The 18,073-nt window shown below is 41.2% G+C and overlaps 1 protein-coding gene across 2 annotated transcripts in view; it reads right to left on the minus strand.

Moving 5' to 3' along the window:
• Positions 1–18,073, minus strand: part of CALU (calumenin) — a 29,500-nt gene that overhangs the window by 2,623 nt on the left and 8,804 nt on the right. The window contains exons 2-6 of one of the 2 annotated variants that reach the window (XM_010587397.3): positions 13,706–13,937; positions 8,722–8,915; positions 4,728–4,894; positions 3,955–4,015; positions 1,052–1,251 (exon numbers count right to left, since the gene is read on the minus strand). In XM_010587397.3, coding sequence (XP_010585699.1) covers positions 1,052–1,251; positions 3,955–4,015; positions 4,728–4,894; positions 8,722–8,915; positions 13,706–13,926 — 843 coding nt within the window. In that variant the 5' untranslated portion in view covers positions 13,927–13,937. Of the gene's footprint in view, positions 1–1,051; positions 1,252–3,954; positions 4,016–4,727; positions 4,895–8,455; positions 8,650–8,721; positions 8,916–13,705; positions 13,938–18,073 lie in introns of both variants that reach the window. The other variant, XM_010587396.3, reaches the window with a different exon arrangement.

Raw genomic sequence — 18,073 nt, forward strand, 5'->3', positions numbered from 1 at the left:
AGAAAATTAAAAGTGGTAGATGGAAATAATATAATCAACAGCCTAATGTTAGAGACATAGGCTTATTTCCCAAGGAGAAAACTCTACCTTTAGAGCAAAGTGCAGGACAGTGCCTAGATCTGGGTAAGAGATGGTCACGAAGAGGTGGGCAAATATTTCAAAGTGAATCAAGTCACTGTCTAACAGGATCAACAGGTTCTGCTAAATCTCAAGCAGGGTCACCATCTCTGCTCTGCCCTAGCCCCAACCAGATTCTAGGTACAAGCCCAGATGCAGGTCCTAACATCTCAAAAATGATCTAGATTCCCAAGGGATGCCTGAATGTGCTTCTTATTCTCATCTGTCTCAGGACATAGCACCTGCTGACTGAAGTGGCTCTGAGCAAGAACTCAGCACAGGCTGACCCCAAAAACGGCTGTACAGTAAGAAACTGGGTAACAGAATGTTCACAATACTAAAAATCCCCATGTTCAGACTGATTTTCAGATAAGTAAGCCGAGCTTTCAAGTATCTGAAAAAGGTGACAGGCTTGGCGATAACACCACTCATAAGGAATTGAATGCCTCAGATAATTGATCAAGGACACTTTGAAAAGGCTCCAGAGGAAAGGTGATTTATAACCTACTACACAGGATCCAATTTCAAAAAGCATATTTGATTTCAGAAGGAAACAACTAGCTTTCAGAGGTCAGAATGGGCCTGTAATAGGTAAAACAACAAAGGAAATAGCAAAATCCAAAAAAAAAAAAAAGGCAAAGGCAATTTCTTGGGGACCCCTGATAACAGGTGATGCATGCTGGGCATACGACTGAGATCCTTCTGAAGCCCAAGTTCCTCCAATGCTACAAACAATGGACAAAGGGATTCTAAAATGAGATCAGATAGTAGCCAGTGGTACCCCCGAAGTCTCTAACTGCTCAGTTTAGATCCTCAGCACACTTAGACTAAGCTAGACCTTCAATGCTCTATAGCCCTCAACAGGAATTTTTAAGGCAATCCCCTAGGAACAGACATAGTTGGCGGCTAGGTTGTGTGGGCCTGGCCGTCTTACCTTGTTCTGGTCTGATTCATAGACCAGGTGCCTGGCTTCTGCCTCTGCATGATCATAGTCTGACGGGAGGATCCAATCTTTGGTCTCTTCCTTGTCCATCTTCCCATCTCTGTTCTTATCCCGAAACTCCACAAACTGCTCTCGCTCTGTCTTTACCCATTCGGGCTCATCAGCATTTCCATCGTGGCTGTACATGTCACCTATGTGCACACACATATATGTGAGAGAAGGGTTTGCCTTTTTTGAAAGGTTGCATCATGCTAATCGGGCCTCATCTTTCTTCCTCATGCATCTGTTTGGAACCTAAAAGCTGCTCCAAGGGTATTTTAGGCCAGAGAGGCCTCAGAAAGCCAGAGCAGTTTAATTACTCATCTTGCAGAAGAATATTTTCAGCTGTTGATTTGGAGGGACATGAGGGCAAATAATACTCCTAATACCTTAAGAAATGCAGAAATAAGCAGAGATGGCCAAATTCTTTTAGTTGTTTCCTATATTCCATCTCACCCCAAGGTAGTCAACCACAGGTTTTAGAAGTGCTGTTTCAAATTCTCAAGGAAACTTGTGTATTATAAGCCCCAGTATAAGTTGGGGACTACATGTAATGCTAAATATAAGAGGTGAAAAACATTTGTTTATGATCTCTTTCCTCAATGGGGCAGAAATTGGCATGTCCCTAGTAAAGGGCAGATCTTGTTTGGGAGAATTTTAGCTTTACGAAGCCCAGCATCCAGGATGTACAAGTATTTATGTACATTAGCTGCTGATTTGCAAAAGAAAGCAGCACACATGCACACACCAACAGTTTTCGTAGCTTCAGGATACACTTCCTCTGTCCTTAAATCTGTATGAAGAGAAGGGAGATGGAAATACCTACCACTTGGCTGCCATGCTTGATAAGGCACAGATTTTAAGAGTTATAAAACTTAGTTCCTCTTCTCAGAAGGTTCAAACAAGTCCATCAGTTTCAGCAATGGCAATAAAATGGCAAAAGCCAAGAATGGAAAGATAAAATACGTAAAAGCAGAAAATCCCATAAGCTTCAACTTTGAAACGGGCTCAGTAAATGCACCCAGGCATGTATTTCCACTGTGCTGATCAACTACATACACACACACACACACACACACACACACGAAAAAAAGCCCCTATCTTCCACTGCTCATTCCCCCTTCTCTAAAAAGCACAAAGTACATCAGCAAGTCTTAGAAGAAAAGGGTGGTAAGTATTGAAGGAGTATTAGTAATTCAACAATAACTCTAGAAAAGAAATAGCAGGTATGATTAGACAAAATTCTGAGTAAGAGAGTGACTTGTTCAATGCAGTTTAAATGTCAGGCGAGACTGCTAGGGCTTTGGTCTCCCTTCAGGCTTAAAATAAACATTTCAGGTAAAGATCAGAGATCTAAAAACAAGAAAAGCCAAGAAAACCAGTGGTGCACTAGAGTAAGTTACTATGAGTTAAAATAAGAATAGGAAACATAAAAATATCTGTCATGGATTGAGTTATGTCCCTCCAAAAATGTGTTATCAACTTGGTTAGGCCATCATTCCCAGTATTGTGTGGTTGTCCTCCACTATGTGATTGTAATCTTAATGTTGAGAGGATTAGGGTGGAGTTGTAACACCACCCTTACTCGGGTCCCCTCCCTGATCCAATGTGTGGATTGAATGAAAGAGATGAAAGAGAAGCAAGCAGAGAGTTGGGGACCTCATACCACCAAAAAAGCAGCACCAGGAGCACAGCGTGTCCTTTGGACCTGGAGTCCCTGTGCCTGAGAAGCTCCTTGACCATTGGAAGACTGAGGAGCCAACAGAGAGAGAAAGGTTTCCCTTGGAGCTGACACCTTGAATTTGGACTTTTAGCCTACTTTACTGTGAGGAAATAAACTTCTCTTTGTTAAAGCCATCCACTTGTGGTATTTGTTATAGCAGTACTAGATAGCTAGAGCAATATCCAATATTTTTCAAAATGAATGATGTTTGTAACAAAGACGTTTGTAACTACAGTCAACGCCGTCCATTTGTTCTCCTTTAATCATTTTTATTTCCATCACAGTAATTCTGAAGCAATTTTCTCAACTACTTGGTAAGAGAGGCACCACTTCTTTAAAGTAAGGAGAAAATCTCGAAATTATTCTGAGGGTAACAAAAACAGAACTCTGCTTGGTAGAAATCAGTCTTGAGAGTGTAGCATTAAAAAAGGACAACTCAAAGGGACAATGGCAGAAAGGAGCAACTTAAAAAAACAAAAGGAAACTAGTTAGAGACAAACTATGAGCAGAACACTGCGAAAAGGAAAAGGCTCTAAGAGGGACCAGCAATACTGTCACTTATTCACCCCCGTCTCTTTAATCTAGTCCCTATCTCCTTTTCTTGGCTTTCCTAACGCCAGTCTAGGCTCCTTGCTGCCCATTCCGCAGGACATCCGGGGTACACTGTACCTGTCCTGCCCGATACGGGAACCACAGACCACATGTGGCAACTGGCAACTGAAATGTGGCTGGTCCAAATGGAGATGTGCTATATGTATAATTTACACTATTAAAGGCTTAGTGTTAAAAAAAAAAGTAAGATACCTCTATATATTTTATATTGGTTACATGTTGAAGTTATAGTATTTTGGAATACTAGGTTGAACAAAATACACTATTGAAATTAATTTGTTTCTTTTTAGTTTTTCAAATGTCGCCATTAGAAAATTTTAAATTATATTTTGGTTCGCACTTGCAATTTCCTCGGGCAGCGCTGTCGTGGATACTTTATCACAACCCACTACTCCCCACCCTGGCCTGGCTTCATGATCTGCTGAGAGCTGACTCACGGGGTAAATGGTTTCTATGGGTGAACACTTCCTCCAAAGTTTCTCAGCTTCTTCTAAGAAAAACACTAGAAACAGAGACTTACCAATATACTCTTCCAGATCAATAAAACCATCAGCGTTCTTATCTATATCCTCCATTGTTTCCTAGGCCAGAGAAAACAAAGAAGAGACTATTAAAGTCAGTCTCTGAGTAAGTCTGCCAGAAGAGAATAAGAGTTTGGCAACTAGTTTAGGCAAATATTTTTCACTGAAAAAAAAAAAGTGTGTATGTGGTTAAACCATAGGAAACTGTTTCCCTAGCTGAAAAATGGTAAAATGTTAGCAATCTCTTATGCTTCAACCTAAAATAACCACCAGGCTTCTGAAAGGAACATTGACACTGCTTACTAATGAACTGAGCCATCAAGGCCATGATGATCTGGTAGCCCTAGTCATCTGAAGTCTCCCTAACAGCAGATGTGACCAGTGGGTATGTCTACAGTTATAATCTATGTTATAGGTAACTGCCTTCTATGAGAATTCTTCAGTAGCAGTTTCTCACTCAGTGGTTAACCAATGGTCATGGGATATTTTAAATATATAGGATTTCCCCCCATGTTTACAATATGAAGCCACCAATAAAGCTGTGAAATATCCAATGGAAAGTGTTATTATGCTAAACAGAAAGCCCAAGGCTCCTAAGAGAAATTACTTGCTCGAGGTCACAGAAAACCAGAGGGACAGAGCTGGTACTCTGAATCTGGCTAACACTCTGCATTGCAAAGTCATTCTCCCAAGTACACAGGAAAGGCAAAGAGGAAAGATGGCGTAAGCAACAAAAAAATTCTGTTCCTGTTCAATCCTTCCTCTGACCTACCTGTACTACGATATCTTTCATGTAGTCATACTCCTCAGGGTGCAGGAAGGCTGTGAATTCCTCCTTCGTGGCAATGAGGTCTCCATCCTTGTCTGCCATTTTAAACCTCCGTTCATCTCTAACCATCATCTGTTTGTAATTAAATCCATCATCAGGGTCTGGATCATCTAGGTAACAAAAATACAGGGCAAATCTTAAAAGGCTTCCAGAAAACATAAAAATGTGTGGGTGGGGAATCAATTTCCAAGATCAACCAAGCAATGAAGAAATAACTCTTGATTACACAGAGGAAAACGCAGCAGTACAAAGACATTCTGCTTTCAGCTGAAGCTCCAGTAACCAAAGACCTCAGAACCAGGCCCAAACTGAACATAAACGTTTGCCACTCAACACGGGGCCCTGTCTCCTGGACTATGTAACCCAGTACGTAACGATCCACTCTGTTATTAGTAATAAGGATGCTAGAGGACTCGAGTTTTCTAGTTTACTTCTGGGAGACAGTGGCTGTCTGAGTCATACTGTCTGGGTCTCAATCCTAACTCTACCACTTCCTAGCTGTGTGACCTTGGGCAAGTAACTTAACTATGCCTCAGTTTCCTCATCTGTAAAATGGGGATAGTAATAGTGCAGGTCTCATAGGACTGTTGTGAGGTTTAAATGAGATAATAAATCTAAGTTAAGTGCTTTGAACAGTGCTGGCATATAAATGTTAGCTATTGCTATTATTAAAAGTTAGGCTCCAGTAAGTCACTAGATACCAAAGGCCTTCTATCCCACATTAAGGCCACACGGATTCAAGCAACAGAACATCACCACTTTGAAAGGCCACGTGTTTTTTTCTGAGCCAACCCAGAAAACCTGCCATGTGTTACAAGTACCGCTCTTCCTCCATTTATGTAGAATTCTAGAAAATACAAAACTAATCTAGAGTTACAGAAAGTAGGTCAGTGGTTGCCTAGGGAGAGGGAAATGGGGAGGGTGAGAGTGATTACAAAGGAGCATGAGGAGACTTCTTGGGGTGAAGGACATGTTGAGAATCTTGACTGTAGTGATGGCTTCATGGGTGCATACCTATGCCAAGACTTGTCAGTTGTACACTTGAAATACGTGCAGTTTATGTGTGTCAGTTGTACCTCAACGAAGTTGTTTTTAAAAAAGAAACATTAGATTACAACTGACTTGAATGAGGACCTATCCATCAGTTAAGATGCTTAACTATACAGGCAGTACTTTTCTGTATGAAAGAATTCAGAAGAATGAAGTTTACTTCCTTTAAGCTGAAAAACTTCTATCAGTTAACTATAGAAAAGGAATAAAAATACTTTTCAAGCAGAGTTGCTGTGTGGACTAAATAAGATAACAGATGCGAGGACGCTTTGAAAAGTAAATGGCACCACATTAAAGGTAAAATATGCCTGTTTCTGTAACATACTAGTCAAATAAAAAAGACCCGGCACTTGTTTTCCTAAGCAGAATCACAGGGCCCCTTTACCACCACCACGTAGTGCTGACCTTTGATACTGTAGTTCCAGCCTTTCCAAACTTCTAAGTGCGGTTTAAAACAAAACAAACCAGTGCTCTACTTTGAGAGTTAGGCAGCTTGAAGCTTCATTCTTTTTTACATAAAACTATATACTTTATTTTAGGGAAAGGCTGACTTCATAAAATAGAAAAATACGTCACACTATTCACCGGTAAACGTTAAGTGAAGCTTCGTTCTTTGTTGAGTGTAAAAAATTCAGTAAGAGAGCTTACTGAGTCACGAGGCCTTGGGGCCCTGTATACATACACTCAAAGCCGTAAGAGCTCAGAGATGGAGAATTTAAGGAAAACACATTGTTCAGATACTAAGCCATCTCTTCATAACAAAGCTTCAGTACCAACTATGTAACATAAATAAGAAAGATAACAGAAGGCAAGACTAGGTGCTTAGCTAAGAGCCCTCCTCCTCTCCTTGGGGTAAAACATGGTCACTGAAATCAAGCAGCCTGATAGTATCACGCACACCTGAAAGGATGAAAAAGGAAGATGCAAAGCTGTATTTTTAGAGAATAAACTTCAACGCCTCTCGCGCCCCGTCTATGCTGAGCCCCACTGGCCTGTAGTTTTAGGTAAGCTCTTGATCTAGGCAGGGTGGATCTTAGTATTTCGTATTTTAACTGTGGCAGAAACATAGTTTTCCTTCTGTGAAAAGCAGGTTCACTAAGACAGATTTTAATTAAGATGACTTAAACCTGAACTCAAAACTGAGTCAAGAACACGCTAACAAAAAACTCTGCACTTGTCTCAGCCGATTCCTCACGCCCTGCGAGCTGTCCACCCGCACTCCTCCGGGAAAGACGCCTTATAAAGACAAGGCTTCTCCAGCCAGCGCTTTTAGTTTACGCAGAGTCTCCGTCGGAGAAATGCCCATTACGTTGGATCATCTGCCTGGTGAGGCAACAGGGCCCTCAAGAGATTTTTATGCACATAACCATACACAGATTTTAAGACTTATTCTGGGCAGCAAGTGAATGTCTAGGCCAGTGCTGAAATTTATTAGCGCACCATTTTCTTTAGATCACCAACAGCCAACTCTTTGCCTTATACTTGTTCTTAATTCCAAAGGAATCAGGAGGGTGCTGTCGGAGCCAGAGACAAGCAGCACTGCTGCCTCTCCATCTGCGCTGGCTTCTGACACACGTGTTCTTAACTGGGTGAAGGCTATGTTTGGTTCTTGGCTGAGTGTCAAGCATTGAGAGATTTCCACTTTAGTCTCAGGAATGAGAACAAGCCTACCACAGAAATAAAAGTCTCTTCACCAGAAATGCGGGCAGCTCTGTAATTAACTCAGACAGCTGACTATCTAGTGGGGGAGCAGACTGTCACACACTCACAGGCAGCCAGTGGTGGACAGCATCCACTTTAACCCAGAAATGTGCCTCGTTTGCAGGATAAAAATGTGGGGAAAATGTAGTATTTATACATTCTTGTCTCAAATTGTAACGAGTATAATAGAGGGATCTGACTAATGAAAACACCCTGGGTCATCGACTCAGTCAGATTGCCACCTAACATTCAGCAGTAGGCAAGTGTAAAGTGAAAGATAACTAACAGGTGCTTCAACAAGCACAAGCCACCAGATCAACAGAAAGCAACCAAAGTCACATTTATTTGCCTTGAAACATTTGCAAAGCAGCCTGGTAAACTCATGGGCCAGAGAAAACAAATGGGAAATTTCCGGTTCCAAATTTCAGTGAATACATAGACTGAGATAGTTAACTTTTAACAAAGAAAGCTATTTTATTTGATCTTTTCATTTTATTAAGGGAAGAAGGTAATTTTCCTCCTATTCTCACCAGTCATAAACGAAATTTCATTTGGGTTAAATTTTAAGTCCAACACACTAATGTGACCACGTCAAGAGACATCTGAAAGCCTCTTGCTTTGCACTGCTGAAGCAATGCAGGCTTCTAAAGGAGATCTACTCCAAAAAGCATCTCTATGAGGGTGACAGGAAAAAAACAAAAAACAGTAAAATAGTTGAAATGCTAAAGATGCAATAGTTCAGAAAACCAAAATTAAAAAAGACATACATAGTACACAAATTTAAATATAATAGAGAGAAATCAGCTTAGTATTGAACTATTTAACATAAGGACAATTTCTTCCTTTCCTTTACTGCGTGACCCATTTGTTTCCTTGACGCAAGACCATAGTCTCTGCCAGGCTGACATCTTGCCCCTTACCCAAGTAAGTGCCATAAGTCACGTTTCTGTACTCATCCCAGGAGATTAAGCCGTCTTGGTTCATATCAAACTCCTGCCATTGGTTTTCAACATTGTCATATATGTATTTCTTCTGGGCGTGCTTAATCCAGGATTTCAGCTCCCCCTCCGTCACAAACCCATCTTTATCCGCGTCTATTTTATCTACAATCATTCTACAAGACAAAACAGTTACGTTTCAAGGTGCCAGCTCCACAAGGCTTTTTCCTCCAGTAGTAGGGACCTACCTAAAACGTAGCCGTAGGTGGCATTTTTATACTCCTCCCAGGAAACGAGGCCGTCCTCATTGAGGTCATGCCCCTTCCACTGCCGCTCTACATCCTCGTAAATCCAGCGCTTTTGTGCAAATTTAATCCAGTCTTTGAGCTCATCCACAGTGACAAACCCGTCCTTGTCGCCATCTATTTTACTTACAATCTTTCTGTAGAAAATGCAGAGAAATCCAGCAAGAGGTTAAAGGGACACAAGGCTCCTGACTTAGCCATGTGTGTGCTGCGACCATAGGTGCTGCCCAGGGCTAGGGCGTCAGAAAGAAAAACAAAACTGCCTCAAAACAAAACTGCCAAATAAGGTCAAGGGAATTTTCTCTCTCCAGTGGCCTGGGACGGGTCTGTAACAAGCCACCCAGGTAAAGAAAGCTCGGTCTGTGCCTGGTGCACTGGGTCGGTTTCAGCCCGTGGTCAGGCTTCACTCACTGTCAGTGACAACCCATTCCTATCTGGGCTCTCCACTCTCACACAAGCGTCAGAGAAATCTCTGTACCTTCCTTTTAGACGAGAATCCCAGTTTCTTGGTAAATAATCATAACCACTGACATGATTTTCTAAAAATTCAAAATATTTAAATTGGACTTTAAAAAAAGTTTTTAAATACATAGGTTTAAAACTATAGGTATCAAAACCAGTTCTGGGATCACATATCTCAAGGCAAGATTATTTAATAAAAAAAAAAAAAAAAACACCACAGGCAAAGACAGGAGGATGCTTATTCTACATAATGGCTAGTAGCTTACAGCACCCTGAGATGTCGCACTGGATTTTATATTATACATCAGCAGAAACACAGAGAACTCGGAGGAAATGATGTGGTCTGGTCATGAGAATGTTAATAAGCTGAGAGGGTTAGCGTGCAGATGGTAAAGCAGACAGCACAACCACCGAATCAATACAATTGTCATATATGTAGGACACACATATATGTATTCTCCCTTTAGGAGTGCCTCTCTTCCAAACCGGTCATCTTAATTTAAGGATTTCAAGATACGTGCATGATATAAAAATCTCTCTAGCCTGCTCAGAAAAGCTAAAACAACCTGTGAAGAGTCACACAACAAGTGGCCCAGTTTAGAATAGCTACTTTGAATCAAGACTTTCTACAGAAGGGAATCTTGGCATACTCCTGTGCTCTATTCAGGCAGATCGAAAAAAGACTCTCTGTCACTTGGTAGCAAATAACGTCTTTTCGCCGTGTGTGTGTTCATTTCATGAATACAACATGGGAAAGTGATGAGGATCAGAGTACTACTGACACCAGGAAGAGACTCATCTAGGTACTGATGTGGTGTTAGCCGAAACTATTCAAAAAACATGTGAGCCGACAGCTTCCATTCTAAAATGCTAACAGAAAAGGTAAAGCAGTAAGAAGCCATCTCTTACATACCCTCTTCTATCCACATGACATAAGGGCAAAACATTTTTTGTTGTTTTGTTGCAAATTTAGTTCTGTAGTTTCAACAACATAGACAAATTAAGTTATACCAGCATTGAAGATGTCTGCGTTTTCTATAATGGGGTCCAGTTTGTGCCCAAGTGGTATTGGCTACCAAGAATGCCACAGTATAATTAAGAAAAAAAGAACCCCTCCCATCCTCGACAGAAATTTCTCAATTATCATAAATAGTCTAAAAAGGATAGCCCAGATAAAAAAAAAAGGCATATGAATGTTCAAGACAGGATTTGTTAATGAATTTGACCAGATGCTATTCTATTTATTCCAACAGAAATATCCCAAACGTTTTAATCAGGGCTCAGCAAACATTTTCTGTAAAGGGACAGATAGTAAATATTTTGAGCTTTGTAGGCTACATACGGTCTGTCGCATATTGTTCCTTTAAAAAAAAAAAAAAAACTCTTAAAAAATATAAAAGCCATTCTTATTTTGCTGGCCAAGCAGCCTGCAAACAGCTGTGAAAGTTCACTGGAAGTAGGCAAGTCCTAAACTCTGTACATTTTAGTGTTTATTCCTAGGACACTGGTGAACTCTATAATGTAGTTAAAACAAACAAATCCACCGCTGTCAAGGTGATTCTGACTCATAGCCACCCTTCAGGACAGAGCAGAACTGCTCCATAGGATTTCCAAGGAGTGCCTGGTGGATTTGAACTGCCGACCTTTTGGTTAGCAGCTGAGCTCTTAACCACTCCACCACCAGGTGCCACTAAATACGCACTCAGACAATGCACTTAGTGGACCTATGCTATTTTTCCTAAGAAGTTAACACACACCTCTACATTTCAAGCGGCATAAATTTAGCAAATCCTTTCATTTTTTTTTTAAGAATCTGGGTCAACAGACCGGCTCCATCCAGGAGGGTCTGTAAAGCGACTCAAATTTTCAGCATGCAAAATTTTATACTGTTCTTATGTATGTACCTCTCTGAGGAAGAGTCCTTAGCTCCCATTAGACTCCCAGAGGGGCTGGGCATGTGACTCCTCAAAAGGATAATGAACTGCTCTGGTTCATTTCTATAGCAAGTATATCGAGGGAGAGGACTTTATGTCGAGGACTAACACCGCAGACAAACAAATCTTCATTTGACTGACAGAGAAAGGAAAATTAAGTATATTTAGACTTCTTTTTTGGGGGGGGGGGAGAAAATGATAACACACACGTAAGAGAAAATGTCCTACCTGTAAACATTTTTTAACAAGAAAAAGGAATTGAAAACTGGGTATTAACATTGTTTATAAAAGCGCTTCATGCCGTCTTTTAGCTTTATTATTAAATATTTGAAAATAGCAAAAATTTCCAATTATAGGTATAAGGAATGATCTTACCTCTATTAGCTGCCTTACAGACAGATGGAAAAAAAGGGGGATCAGTTGTTCCCAACCTCTGGTGTATAGTCAGCTACCAAAACAATGTTTACAAATACCAGAGTGATTAGGTAAAAAACTGTTCACCTGGGTTTCTTACTTCTAACGGTATGTCACTGTATAAACTAGGGCTATTTGTCACTATCTCTAAAATCTGAGAAAAACAAACGGTACTTAGTTCATTGTTACAGTTCATGAAAAACAGTTTTATCTCATTCTAATCAAATGTAGGGTCTGCTCATGTGTTGAATTTTTTATAATATTTACTGATGACAAAAAAGGAACATCTTCTCTTCCCTGAGTACTGGTGGCAGAGCCGTTCCACTACCTGCAAAGAGTAGGGACATCCTCATTAAAGTACCATCTACCCAGTGTTTCGTACTGTTGTACACAGGATTGCTACGAGTTGGAACCGACGTGAGGGCACCTAACAACCAAAACAAAAACAAACCCATTGCCGTCAAGTCAATTCCAACTCATAGCTACCCTACAGGACAGAACAGAACTGCCCCATAGGGCTTCCGGGGAGCGGCTGGTGGATTTGAACTGCAAACCTTTTGGTTTGCAGCCTGAGCTCTTAACCACAGCGCCACCAGGGCTCCAACCACAACGACAACCCTAAATGACACCAAACTTCAGGGCCTTCATTATTTAAGAGTAATTCTGTGAAGACGTAAAGTGCAGACCAAACCGTGGGTGGGACATGCATGAAATTCAGAGGCACAACGTGAAGACTGAGACACCCTCATGCACCCCTATTTTCAGCCCAGAATGTTAGAAGAGTTGAATTAAAAGTGAGCATGATCTCTGAAAGTTAAAAAAAGCAACTTAACACAAGACTGAGTCTTTAGTATAGTTATCTTTACTATATCTACTTTCAAATGTTTGGGGATAGTTGCTCATTCTACATAGCAAAATCTCTTCATTATTTCTGCCATGTTGAAAAATACTGTACCCTTCAGCCAGCAGATAACCCAATGTAAGATTAAAATCTCTTCTGAAGTACTTCCCAAAGCAAACTCCATAATAATGTCTTAGAATCCATAGCACTATTGGACATCACTATGCCTGAAGGAGAATGTGCTGCAACTTTCCAGACAAATCTCTTGAATGCATTAATAGTTCAGAAAAATACCCAAAGGTACTCAGTTGAGGAGACATTTTTCACTAAATCGACCTGCATTTTCTTAAAAATCAGGTTTTGACAGAACCAAAAAAGACATTCTCAAAAGCCCAGCTAGAAACAATCAACTGGGATTCTACTAAATCAATTCTTTAAGATTGTCGTTGCTGCTAGTCGCTGCTGAGCCAATTCTGGCTCATACTGACCCCAAATGTGCACAGTAGAACAGCTCCATAGGGTTTTCAAGGCTATAATCTTTCAGAAGCAAATCGCCAGGCCTTACTTCTGAAGCATCTCTGGGTGGGTATGAACCACCGACCTTTTGGTCAGTAGTCTAGCGCTTACCTATTTGCACCACCCAGAGATTCCTTTTTCAGGTTAATATTCTAGAAAAAAAACTGGCTGCTGAGAGAGACACAGAACCTGACCATGGCCCAGCTGTTATTAAAACAGCAAGTCATACTCTGACATTAAGACTACTGCTTGGTACCGTCTTCTAAAAGGCAAGGTTTGTTTGTTTTTTAATTAAGCAAATACCTGAGGATGAAAGCAAAAAGGGTCCAGGGCATCTTTGGAAATCATGAACTTTACAGGAATTAGCCTAGAGGTCCAATTTAAAATTTATTAGGCACAAAAAGACTTGGCTTGGGCAACAATAAATAGGTCAGATAGTTTTTAAAAATTAAAAGCAGCAGAGATGAGAAGCCTCACCATGTAATGTTCCTTTGGGATCAAGCTGGGTCGTGTAGTGCTCAGTACTTTATGCAAAAACGACTTTGCTTTGCAGAATGAGGTGCAAATTGTTATTCAATGGAGAAATGCATGAAAGCAGGCTCTCAGTTAATTTGTATTGGTAGCAATTCTGTGGTTAGCTTTCAGAAGATGTAGTTCAACACAGCTTTACAGAGTGACTGAGTATGAAAAGGTAAAACGAATTAGATGATTGGTAAAGAACGTCATTACCCTAGCTAGCCCCCGAGAGGTGGCACCTTACCCAAGCCTCTCTTTGCTCTCTTCTGGTGTCAGCTGGTCAAAAGTCTTTGCTTCTTCAGCACCCAGGAAGGCATCATGGTCATAATCAAAACTCTGAGCGTCATTGTGAACCTTGTCGCTGAGCTGAGGCTCATGGTGTACCCGGTCCTTCTTTTCTGTGGGCTTGCTCAAGGCAAAGGCTGTGCACAGGGACAGGCACATAAGAAACTGCCGCAGGTCCATGGTAAACAGATCTAAAAGAAAATGAGAGGTAGTTAATTCATGAGGCAGTATGCCTAATAATTAAACAAAAAATTAAAGGCTCAAATCTCAGTTAAATTATTAATTTGATATACAAATAATCTATGCAAGTCATTTATATTTATATTCTCCCAAATATTACTTAATCCATAGAGATTACAGCCCATGAAACCCTACGGGCAGCTGTACTCTGTTCTACAGGGTAGCTATGAGTCGGAATCGACTGGCCGGCACACAACAACAACAATCTATATAAATAGTATGGTAGCATATTAGACCCTCCAGTTATTATGCTGAGAAACTGTCACCAGTTTTCTTCATCTGACGGTACGCTGACAGGGAATTTACAGTCAAAACATCCACCTTCTAAGTGGTCTCCCTTTAGAAAATACCAAACTAGAACTTTAATCCTTTTACCCAAGTTCATCAGACTTAAAAGGGAAAGGACTAGGATTTAAATCCAGACCTGCTGACTCCAAATCCCTCATTCTCTGTACTGTATCAATGGTCTGGTCTCCAAATCTAGCTGGTCTTTAGCCATCACCTAGGAAGCTTTAAAAAAACTTACCTACTGAACTAGAATCTCTGAGGTTGACTTCTTCGCATCTGCAGTTTTAAATACTTCTTCCATGAGTCTGATGGTCACCAGATTAGGAAGCACCAAGTGGTCTCCCATACCGGTAGTACCCACGCTCATACTCAAACTACCTTCAAAGATCAAACCATTCAGATGGTACGCTCATGGATAACAGCTGCTTTACCCTTCCTTACAGTAGTGTTTCCCAAACTTGCCCGGCCATAAGAACCACCTGGAGTATTTGCTACAAGTGCAAATTCCCAGGCCCTGCTTCATGCCCCGAGGATCTGTGGAGCCACAGGAGATCCTATGAACAATTACAAGGATGGAACACTATTGAAAAACGTGACAAAAGGCTGCAGAGAAGCTGCAGGATGGTTATCTGTGTAGCACACTCGACAGATATCCCACAGGACTGTCCCAAGAGGTTAAAATCCTAGAGAAAAACGGAAAAATTAAACTTGAGGGGAAGAATCTTCCCAGGCTTTTGTCACATTTTAACTCATCCTTCATCAGGAAAGCATGGATTCTGAATTGCCTCCCCCTCCCCCCCACCCCCGCCCCAGAACAAGTTTTTGGCAATTTCAGATCACTCCTGACTCATCTCCTGTGTAACCAATGGTTCCCTTACTGGAGGGGTAGATGGTGGTTAGGGTGAGGCTGCAGAGCAGAGGGACACCACCTCACACAGTTAAACGCTTTGTTGTTGTTAGCTGCCATCGAGTCAGCTCTGCCTCATGATTTCCTTACAGGTAACAAAACGAAATGTTGCCTGCTCCTACGCCATCTGCATGACCGCTGGTATGTCTGAGTCCACTGCCGTAACCATTGTGTCAATCCATCTTACTGAAGGCTTCCCTCATTTTCGCTGACTCCCTACCTTACCAAACAGGATGTCTTTTCTAGCAACTGGTCTTTCCTGATGACGTGCCCAAAGTAATAGGAAAGTATAAATTTATCGTCTTTGACATCTTTGCTTTTTAACAAAGCCAAAAGCTTTAAAGAAGTCTTTTGTAGAGAACTGGCCCAACGCAACATATCCTTTGATTTCTTGTCTGCTGCTTCCATGGACATGGGTTCCTGATACAAGTAGAATAAAATTGTTGACAATTTCAATTTTTTCTCCATTCATCATGTTCTTTATTGGTCCAGCTGTTTTCTACATTAAGATGTAACCTATACTAAAGGTGATGTCATCTACATATTGCAGGTTGCTAGTGAGTTTTTCTCCAATCCTGATGCCATTCTTCTTCATATAGTACAGTTTTCTCAGATTATTTGCTCAGCATACAGATCAAATAAGGTGAACGGATACAATCCAGCCACACACCTTTTCCAACTGTATACATCAGGCAGTATCCCTGTTCTGTTCAAATGACTGCCTCTTGATCCATGCACAGGTTCCACACGAGCACAATTAAGTCTCCTGGAATTCCTATTCTTCATAACGTTATTCCATAATTTGTTATGATCTACACAGTTGAATGCTTTGCGTAGTTGACAAAATACATTTAAACATCTTTCTGGTATTCTCTGCTTTTGGCCAAGATCTGACATCAGCAATGATATCCTTTGTTCCTTGTCCTCTTCTGAGTCCAGCTTAAACTTCTGGCAGTTCCCTGATGAAGTATGACTGCAGTCTTTTTTGAATTATCCTCAGCATATTTATCTTCTTTTTGAAGATAAAATGCATTACCTTGTCTTAATCTGCAGATTAGAGAAAACCCGCCACAGACTTCACCTTTCCCAAAAAGTCACTGCTGGAGCTGGTCCAAGGGCTCACATTTCATACGTAAATACTTGAAAATAAAATAAGACAATTCCTTCAGCATAGCTTCCAACTCAGTGGTGCTCAATACAGGCTGTATCCTAGAAGCACCTAGAGCCTCCATTTTCAGAAAATATGACTCCTGAACCCCATCCATGGCCAATTTAAATAAGACTATCTAGGGGTGAGGCCTAGGCATTGATGTTTTTAAGAGGCCTCCCTAGTGATTTCATGCTTAGAGAGGGTTGAGAACCACTATTCTAATCAAAATGCTAAACAGCCATAGTACTATCTATAACAATTGTGAACTGAATCCAAAAGTGGACACCTTAAACCAGTATCTCTGGTTTAAGAGAAAAGGAAGGAAATTTTAAGACATTTGGCCCTAAGTATTTTTTTTTATACTTAATGTGAAGAACTACATGTATTCTGGTCCTGCCTCAAAGTTTTGGGAACTAGAATGAAAAGAGTGAATCGTGTCAGAGGAAGAAGGAAATTAAATATGCCTACAGAGTACACTGGAGCCCTGGTGACACAGCGGTTAAAAGCTCGGCTGCTAGCCAAAAGGTCAGCAGTTTGAATCCACCAGCCGCTCCTTGGCAACACTATGGCGCAGTTCTTTGTCAGAATCAACTTAACAGCAAAGGGGATAGAGTACCTTAGGTGGCACAAACGGTACACATTCGGCTACTAACCTAAAGGTTGGCAGTTCAAACCCACCCAGCAGTGCCGCAGAAGAAAGACCTGAAGAGCTTCTGTGATGATTACAGTCAAGAAAACTTTATGGAACAGTTTTACTCTATAACACACGGGGTCACCATGAGTCAGAACTGACTCGACAGCAATGGGTTTGGTTTTTGGATAGATACACAGGAGTCCCTGGGTGGTGCAAACAGTTAAACACTGACTACTAACTGAAGAGCTGGTGGTCTGAATCCACCCAGAGGTGCCTCAAAAGAACGGCCTGGCAATCTACTTCTGAGGAAATTAAAAAAAAAAAACCTTTGCCATCAAGTTGCTTCCAACTCATGGAGACCCCATGTGTGACAGAGTAGAGCTGCTCCATAGGGTTTTCTTGGCTGTAATCTTTACAGGAGCAGATCACTAGGCCTGTTTTCTAAGGCACCTGTAGGTGGATTCAAACTGCCAACCTTTAGGTTAGCAACTGAGCACAACCCGCTTCTGCTGCCTAGGGACCTTTCCAAAAGATCACAGGTATTGAAAACGCCGTGGAGTGCAATTCTTTCTGACACACATAAGGTTACCGTGAGTCAGCATGGACCCCACTGCAACTGTGTGTCCGCTTTTCTTCTAAGCCACAAACAGTAGCTGTATGACGCTATACTGTATTAGCTTAGGTTTACAGAGCTCTCCGTGGAGGCCTGGGTGGCACCAATGATTAATGTGCCCGGCCACTAACTGAAAGTTTGGAGGTTAGAGCCCACCCAGAGGCACCTCAGAAGAAAGGCCTGCAAACCCACTTCCAAAAAATCAGCCAACGGAAAACCCTGTGGAGCACAGTTCTGCTTTGACACACGGGGTCGCCGCAAGTCGGAATTGACTTGACAGCAACTAGTATGTTATGGAATGCTACAGAGAGGTGAAAAAGACTGAGGTGGGCCTATCTGCACCGAAATGAGGAACTCAACAAGATATGTTAAGTGAACAAAACAATGCAAGCTGCATAGCAATGTTAAAATTTCATTTGTGTAAAAAGCAAAACCACCTGATTGTTTATATTTCCTTCCACAGATGTTCACAGTAATGTGCACTCTGCTGTATTT

Source organism: Loxodonta africana, chromosome 8 (genome assembly GCF_030014295.1).
Source record: "Loxodonta africana isolate mLoxAfr1 chromosome 8, mLoxAfr1.hap2, whole genome shotgun sequence".
NCBI classification, from domain to species: Eukaryota; Metazoa; Chordata; class Mammalia; order Proboscidea; family Elephantidae; genus Loxodonta; species Loxodonta africana.